The sequence below is a fragment of the Teleopsis dalmanni genome, chromosome 2, assembly GCF_002237135.1.
Source record: "Teleopsis dalmanni isolate 2A chromosome 2, ASM223713v2, whole genome shotgun sequence".
In the NCBI taxonomy this organism is placed as follows: Eukaryota; Metazoa; Arthropoda; class Insecta; order Diptera; family Diopsidae; genus Teleopsis; species Teleopsis dalmanni.
In genome coordinates, this window is record NC_051847.1 from 19,715,618 (window position 1) to 19,724,072 (window position 8,455).

Consider the following 8,455-nt stretch of genomic DNA (forward strand, 5'->3'; position numbering starts at 1 on the left):
AATACTACCATTGCTGTATCAACTTCTTCACCATGGACCAATACCACAAGTGCCAATACTACTATTGCGGTAACTACTTCTTCACCGTGGACCAATACAACAAGCTCTAACACAACTATTGGAGTAACTACTTCTTCACCTTGGACAAATACAACAAGTGCCAATACTACCATTGCTGTATCAACTTCTTCACCATGGACCAATACCACAAGTGCCAATACTACTATTGCGGTAACTACTTCTTCACCGTGGACCAATACAACAAGCTCTAACACAACTATTGGAGTAACTACTTCTTCACCTTGGACAAATACAACAAGTGCCAATACTACCATTGCTGTATCAACTTCTTCACCATGGACCAATACCACAAGTGCCAATACTACTATTGCGGTAACTACTTCTTCACCGTGGACCAATACAACAAGCTCTAACACAACTATTGGAGTAACTACTTCTTCACCGTGGAGTAATACAACAAGTGCTAATACTACTATTGAAGTAACTACTTCTTCACCCTGGACCAATACAACAAGTTCTAACACAACTATTGGAATTACTACTTCTTCACCGTGGACAAATACAACAAGTGCCAATACCACTGCTGCGGTAACTACTTCTTCACCATGGACTAATACAACAATTGCCAATACTACCATTGGTGTATCAACTTCTTCACCATGGACCAATACCACAAGTGCCAATACTACTATTGCGGTAAATACTTCTTCACCGTGGACCAATACAACAAGCTCTAATACAACTATTGGAGTAACTACTTCTTCACCGTGGACAAATACAACGAGTGCCAATACTACAGTGGCAGTAACTACTTCATCACCGTGGACTAATACAACGATTACTAATACTACTCTTGTAGTAACTTCTTCTTCACCATGGATAAATACAACGATTGCCAATGTTACTACTTCACCATGGACAAATACAACTAATTCAAATTCATCGTCATTACTTACAACTGTTCAACCTTCTTTTAACACAACTGCCAATAGTACTACTCTTATTCTAACCACACCTATTTCTACAGAAAACACAACGACCTCTCACGATTCTAATTTAAATTGGTTGGAAACTACTTGGAATAAAATAAAAAATATTTTTTAAACGAATATATTTAACTGAGACATAGAATTATTGTACCTTAACAATTTAAATAAAATTTAATTATGTATAGCATAAATGAACATATGTGAATGCACTTTTATATAATATAATTCGATACTCATATATAATTTTTAAATTAATATAGTGCTTTTTTTTAACATATTTCAATAGTCCACAAAAATCTATTTGGATGTTCTTGTAAACTGTTTTTTAGGGGAGTAGAAAGTATGTCACTCAGAAGACGATAAAACTTGGGTCCAACAAATGACTGCTTTTAAGAAAATTTTCTTTAACGTAAGCTATTTGTTAATAAAAATATTTTCTACGTTTGTAATTCGCAACTGAAATATAAAGAAACTACCAAACATATGGGCCTTAACTCAATATCTAACCTCAGTTCTGTTTACAACCCAATGCAGAATAGTTAGTGCATTTTAGAGAAGAACAATAAATCGGGAATGGACAAATCTTTTTTTAATTTCACTAAAACTACTTCTATTGTACCGAATTACGATATTGCATATATTGTCTCATCAACTGGCTTGATGCAGGAAGGCAAATATTCCTTACCCTAGACACTTCAGTTAATAAAGTCAAGTTCTTGCGATTTGGAATTTTAAGTAATTTTAAGTACTAAATTGATGCACTGAAGGTGGAAAAATTTTATTCGAAATTATTTCAATAGTATAAAGTTCAATAGTATTAATCAATCATTGAGGGATAAGAGATTTAGATAAATAAGTTATGATTACAAAATAATGCGACAAACTTTTGTACATGTTTTGAAAACAATTTCAATCGAATATAAATACAGCAAAAATTGTTTATTTCCACAGAAATAAAATTACTAACCGCAATGAAGGTTCTTTTAAAAATACTTGCCATCTGCGCACTGGTGTATAGCGTAAGTAGATTGTTTTTCTAGTATATATAAACATATAGACTATTTGGATTCTTCTATAGACCACAGGTTTTGCGTTGAATATACAATTATCCGGAGGTGCATACCAAACAGTTGCAGAATCCATAAAAATTATTTCCCACATTATCTTTGGTACGTCTCTGAGTGCAAATCCTCTAGACCTAAACGCATCAGTAGACAATACAAAATTAAACTGTTGGAAGAACTACACTGAAAATAATATCAAAGCATTATCCAGCAGTGGTTCGGCTATCAAGGATTGTGTCGGTGTCAGCAACGAAGATATCGATGCATACTTTAGTGTAAACAATTCTGATGATTTTGAAGGTGAATTCACTGTCAAAATGATCAGTTGCTTGCCAAATATTGAACAAATAAACTGCTTCACAAAAACTGTGAGTATTGCCAACAAAAAAAATAATTTATTTATTTATTAATATTCTTATATCGTTTATTTTTTAGATTGTTAATGATTTGCAAGAGATGAGTTCCACAACTACGAATGATTCCGCGAGTACCGAGTCCTGCGTTCAGAATCAACTCAACAATGTTGTGGCACAAATGAATTCAGCCTCCGATAAATTAACTTTCTGTCTAACTCTTGCTGATCTTTAAGACAAGAAAAAGTAAAACTAATATATCAAGGCGATTTCTGGTTTTAAATGGTGTTAAAGAAAACCATTAACTAAAATATGGTTAGATAAAAAATAGTGAATACACAATATATATAAACTATATAAAAAATATTATTTAAAAAGATCCAATAAATAAAATAAAATTTACGAACATTTAAAAACATTTTGTTTGTAGTTAAAAAAAGTCTAGCTGTCCCGCAGCTAGAAATTTTCTTTAAAAAACGCTTCAATATTATAAACCAAAACATTTTTGCAGTTACATCATGATTTATTTCTCGTTAAAAAGTCAATCACTTTCTTTAGATCTGAGTATCCCACCTATTCACCCGCCTCTCGTAATCTACAATTACTTGCAATTATAGTATCAAGAACATCCTGTAAATAAGCTAGATTATTTCATTGGAGATCATTGGAGATTCGTATACATAAACAGCTGTCAGACAGCTGTCACACTTCTTACAAAGTACTTTTCTAAAAATCTGATTCTTCTCTTAGCAATTCTTCTCTTCTCTTGACATTTACAGAAAAAATGTAAGAAAGTCTTGTCTTCGTTCTGATTTCCATTACTCTTATAATAAGTTTTCTACTTGGGTCTCTACAAAGCAATAAACTGAAATAACTGAAAATGTTCTAGCAGTGTGGATTCGATCCTTGTTATTATGTTTTCGGACACATGGTCTAATTGTACAATATTGTTAATTACGACATCAACCGGGGTTATAGATGAATTCGATCTACAATCGTTACACTTAACGAAATGAAGCACAACTCATTTATTAGTGGAATTTTAATATGGTCATAAGTTAATTTAACGGTCATAGAGTCAAACAAATAGGTTAGTATCGAACTGCTTTAATATAAAATCAATTTAAATTCTTTTCTATGAATTCTGTCACACTTAGTGTAGTTATAATAATTTTAATACCAAAAAGATATCAAGATCTTATTTAAAGCATAAGAAAAATATAAGATACAAAAGAATCGTACATGCAACTTAGAAAGCTGTTACAATATTGCTTTCAATTATTCATTCTATCTCTACGATGGGATGTTTGATTATAACAACGAAATCGGCGAGTTCAAACCACTGCACAAATACTTTTTTCTAATTTACCATAATGTCATCAATAACGTCATCGATAAGGTCATCGATAAGGACAACAATAATGTCATCGATAATGTCATCGATAAGGTCATCGATAAGGTCATCGATAGTTTACACTTCAGTTATAGTTCCAGTCAAATATTCTTTTTTTCTGAGCATGTTTGGCCAAATCATCACACCATTTCATAAGCAATACCAAACAGAATATTTATCAAGATACATCAGTAGATGATGGGTCACCTTTGAATCAAGTTTACTCCACACATGATCATATTCTTTTATTCAAAATATTTGGAACATAATGTTTGAATATAATGAATATAATAATAATAAATTTTTTGGACAGATATAGGAATAATTTAAAAGTACTACTCTTTGTTAATAAAAGATAGCTTTATTTAACAGATCTTTTATTAGTTGTTTCAGTCCATTATTTGTCCATAAAAATTGTTAATAAAGAGAAGAGCCTGTATAAAAGAGTACGTATGTACATAGTATAATAAACAAAAGCAAAATGAAAGTGCGAAAGCTTTTATATGAAGTAAATCCTTTCTGAACTTAAAATCTCATTTCACAGACCAAATTTAAATTATTCATTAATTGATGTTCGCACTCTACATTTGCAACAAATTTTATCTAAAAATATTCCTGATAATCAATTTTATATGTTTACATATAAACGTAATATAATAGATTTCTTACTAATTAAATATAAACATACTTATACTTAAAATGATTAGCAAAATTAAATTATCCTCAAATTAAATGAAAGATAAGTTGGTTTTCGAAATGTAAACTTTGAGGTCCTGAATATTGAGCTCAGGTGCAAGGATCAAAGTATGAGAAATATTTGCATAATGAAATAATTTATATACACTTTAAGCCAATTATTGAAATAAACATTTTACATACCGCAAAATTAATTGATACGATTTGTTTAACTACTTTCAATAATGCTTTTCTAAACTCCTTCGTTGGGGGTTAATGGGACCAGGTGTGGTAATGTTTGAGATACAAAAACTGTTGCGCTTGCAATTTTTGTCACTTGCGTTAATGAATTTTATGCTTCAGGACATGTGATGTTATTTTAAGTGATGGCTTTTCATTAAAGTTCTTGGAAATGGTAAATTATAAATTGTTGAGCAGTCAAAATAGTTTCTCGAAAATATTTACATGTTTATGAGCAAAAAAAAAATTTAATATATTGAACGTAAATAATTTGTGACTAACTTTAACTTAAAGTTATTTTTTAAATTTTTATATTAATTTTATTATCAAAATTTTGCTTTTTATTTACAAAATATAAAATCTTATAACTAAGATACGAAAAACTAGCGCTAGCTGCTAGGATTTTCGGCTCAATTATTATAATTAATAAAAAAAAACTTTCCACAGACATTCGAAAAGCTGTCGTAACTTAATAACTGCTCTGTCCGCTATTGCAATCATGCTGTTATTGATATAATATAGACCATCAAAAAATAATATTATTATAATATATAAATTCGTTTTGTTTTTTGAATAAACTTGGGTGTATAAATTAAAAAAATTGTTCTCTAGCACATCTAAAATGGATCATTTCAAAGTCTTACAAGAACTAATTTAATAATTTCTTTGTGAGATGTTTAATACTAATTATTGTGAGATATTTTTGTTGACATATAATTATAATTCTCAAGAAGTATAATTACTTCTTAACGTAAAGCACACATATACAAGTGATTATGAGTACAATTTTAATTTAGAATATTACTAGTAATTATATTTGGAAGTTCTTTTATATTTTTGAGATTCATATTTATGTGTTTATGATTTTGTTAACTTATCAATGCATTCAATATTATGTCGTAGAAATGTATTTTTTGAATTAACTTTCATTTTTAAATTAAGAAACCTAAAATAATGAGTTACTTACGGATTTCCATTCTACAAATATTGCATAAGAAGATTCACAACAGTTAAAGTATAAAGTCGTACTAAAATAATTTTTGAGAATAATTATTATAGCATTTTAAATTCTTTAGATTATTTGATTATTAAAGGGATATAAGTACCGTTAGCATGTTTTATTGTTGATTTAGATTGGATTTGTCAAGAATTGTTCAAGTTATTATGACCAAGTCGTTCATTTGTACTCCTAGCTTAATATTATCTAATATAGCGTTGAAACCTGTGGCAACTTTATGCTCAACATAACATATACGGAAGCGAAACCTGAGTAAAGTGTAAATATAATCAAACAATGTATACCAGATATAAAAACTTGGATATAATTCAAATATGAGTATTAGTGTAGCTCTTCTGATAACATAAATATGTACCCCTTTTTTTACAAAGACATGCCATATAGCATATGGTATGGTTGTGGTTAGTATATTATTTCATCCTATTGAGTTAGATAAAGTTAGTAAAGTAAGTCTTTAGTTAATAAGAGATGATATAGTCATTTAATACAATATATAACTAAATAATTAAAGACAAATGCATTAAGCAAAGCTTTTCACTAAGAAATGTTTTAACATTTCACTTTTCAGAACAAGTTGTTTTTATTTTTAAATAATTATATACTTCCTCTAAGAAATATACTAACATTTCAGTTTATTAAATAATTTATAACCATTTCATGTATTTAACTTATTTCGCCCCCTTAATTTGTTGCCATTGAACTTTGGACGAAAATGGTAACATACATCTCAGAAGGGTTAACACATTTAAAGTTATAACAGTCAAACATTTTGGTGGTTCACATTAAAGTTGAGTAGTATTTGTTTAAGTTCTTCATTCCAATAACAACAAATTTTTGGGTTTATTTTGCTGGAAATGATTTCGCCTACCTTATTTTTGGTATCTAAAGAAATGGTACATCTTTAAGCCACCGAATGCCTTTCGGGGGTATATTGTGTTGCCGCGGCAATAAAAGTTAATTGAACACTTAATTTTAACATTTTAATTAAAACTTTTTTTGTTGGGTTTTTTGCCTCTTTTTGCTTAATATTATATTTCTTTACTAAATAAAGTTAATAGAAAATTTATTCAAACACAAAATAAAAGAAATATTTTTTTTTAAAAATATAACAACAAATCAATCACATGTTAAGCCGAAAAGTATGCTTCTTTTTTCAAATTTCCGGCAATTAAATTTTGAAAAGTCAAAGTGTGAAAAAGTGAATATTGCACAAAATGCTGCAGACCTTTCCGAAATTTACTGCTTTAATGTAATGTAGTCAACTTTGAAGCATATGCGAATGATACAGCAATTCTAGAAACTAATGAGACACCACCTGAAGCATTTCAATATCTACTAGTGTGATTTAGATTAAACGATGAATAGTTAATAACCATAATCGAAAATCAAGATCAACGAATAAAAATCCTTGAGACTTACATTCTCTGACAGAAGAGAAATCTCTTCACAGGTAAATCTTAAGAAAATGCAGTCCTACAATGTGAGTATATCATATATTTGCAGATATATTTGGACCGCAGTGTTTCTGAGAGAAACATACCAACTGCAACTTGCCAGAAGAACTAAGAGTAGTGTATTGATTATTTAAACACGATACAATTTACTCCGTGTCTTTATCTTAAATAACTTAAAGATCTAAATGATATTTTAGTAATTAAATAAAATATAATTATAAAGATAATAGAATTTTTGTTTTTGATTTTCACCGAGCTTAGGTCGTTTAATTCACACATAAAATGTTAAAAAATTTATTAAAAATTACAAATGAATTTGTGGCTGACCGTACAGCTGTTTCGAGTATTGCCAAATACCCAACATCAATTGTCTTGGAAATAATTCTTGTATTTAATTATTAGTAAATCATTTTTTTTTTTTGAGAGTGCAAGTACCGGGATTCGAACTAGTGCTCTGCCAAGTTTGAAGCTCAGAGTCAGCGCACTTTAACCAACTGACCCAAAGCCGTAATTGGTTTTATGTTCGCACATTTTTCTGGAGTTTTGTTACTTTGTTGTAAAAGTATAATAATGCTAATAAATAATAATAATAAAAAATAAAAATAATAATACTAATAATAATTCATAAATAATTATATTTTAATTTTTTTTCTAAATAAAGTTTTAGAACATGAGAAGGATTCATGCTAGAATTCATGCTAGAAAAAGACGATTTACAAAACCAATCGTCAAAACTAAACTTTTGAATTACTTCTTAAATATTCAATTTGCTTTAAACATTTCAATACAAAAATAATTTTAAATTAATTATTTTAAAATTCAATTTTGTGAAAACTTTCAATGTTTTCAAAACGAAAATCATCTTTTGAAGTGCAAAACACTAATATTTGCACTTAACATTCTAAATTAGAAGCTCACATTGAACTATAGAAAAATTCACATAAAATTGCTCTTTTATCCATTAGCAAATCATGTGCAATTTAACAGATTTCTCAACAAAAAAAAAATGTTCTGTATATTCAAAACTTCAAATGTCAAAAGTTCCATTTAAAATAGAAAAAAAAAACTCCAGGACGTGGAAGAGAACAATAAATTGACACAAATTGTCGCAGTGGTCATTGAATCGAAATAGTGAAGCTGAACTGAAGCTGCAATGCAGTAACACACATATTAGCACACATATTCGCAGTATCACACACGCCTCAGGACATTTTTGCAATACTGAATATATTAGTTTCCTGTCTCTGT

The 8,455-nt window shown here is 29.1% G+C and overlaps 3 protein-coding genes across 3 annotated transcripts in view; 2 read left to right on the forward strand and 1 right to left on the reverse strand.

Annotated features, from left to right (window-relative positions):
* LOC119674057 (uncharacterized threonine-rich GPI-anchored glycoprotein PJ4664.02-like) overlaps window positions 1–1,125 on the forward strand; it is a 1,658-nt gene extending 533 nt beyond the window's left edge. Inside the window, exon 2 of the mRNA XM_038085180.1 lies at window positions 51–1,125. Within this exon, the coding sequence (XP_037941108.1) occupies window positions 51–1,125 (1,075 nt within the window). The remainder of the gene's footprint in view (window positions 1–50) is intronic.
* An 838-nt stretch (window positions 1,126–1,963) lies between these two features.
* Window positions 1,964–2,808, forward strand: LOC119681674. The gene is made up of 3 exons (XM_038094932.1): window positions 1,964–2,029; window positions 2,089–2,442; window positions 2,510–2,808. Exons 1-3 carry the CDS (start codon window positions 1,982–1,984, stop codon window positions 2,660–2,662), a joined length of 555 nt encoding a protein of 184 aa, XP_037950860.1. The 5' UTR covers window positions 1,964–1,981; the 3' UTR covers window positions 2,663–2,808.
* Window positions 2,809–5,889: 3,081 nt separating this feature from the next.
* The window catches only part of LOC119674058, a 4,078-nt gene continuing 1,512 nt past the window's right edge, over window positions 5,890–8,455 (reverse strand). The window contains exon 3 of the mRNA XM_038085181.1: window positions 5,890–6,001. Coding sequence (XP_037941109.1) covers window positions 5,890–6,001 — 112 coding nt within the window. The remainder of the gene's footprint in view (window positions 6,002–8,455) is intronic.

What these genes read in the sequence shown, in the direction of transcription:
- LOC119681674 (XM_038094932.1), top strand. Translation starts at nt 1,982, where the DNA reads ATGAAGGTTCTTTTAAAAATACTTGCCATCTGCGCACTGGTGTATAGC. An exon ending in TCTGCGCACTGGTGTATAGC is followed by an intron (nt 2,030 to 2,088) that starts GTAAGTAGATTG and finishes ATTCTTCTATAG; the next exon opens with ACCACAGGTTTTGCGTTGAA. An exon ending in TAAACTGCTTCACAAAAACT is followed by an intron (nt 2,443 to 2,509) that starts GTGAGTATTGCC and finishes TTTATTTTTTAG; the next exon opens with ATTGTTAATGATTTGCAAGA.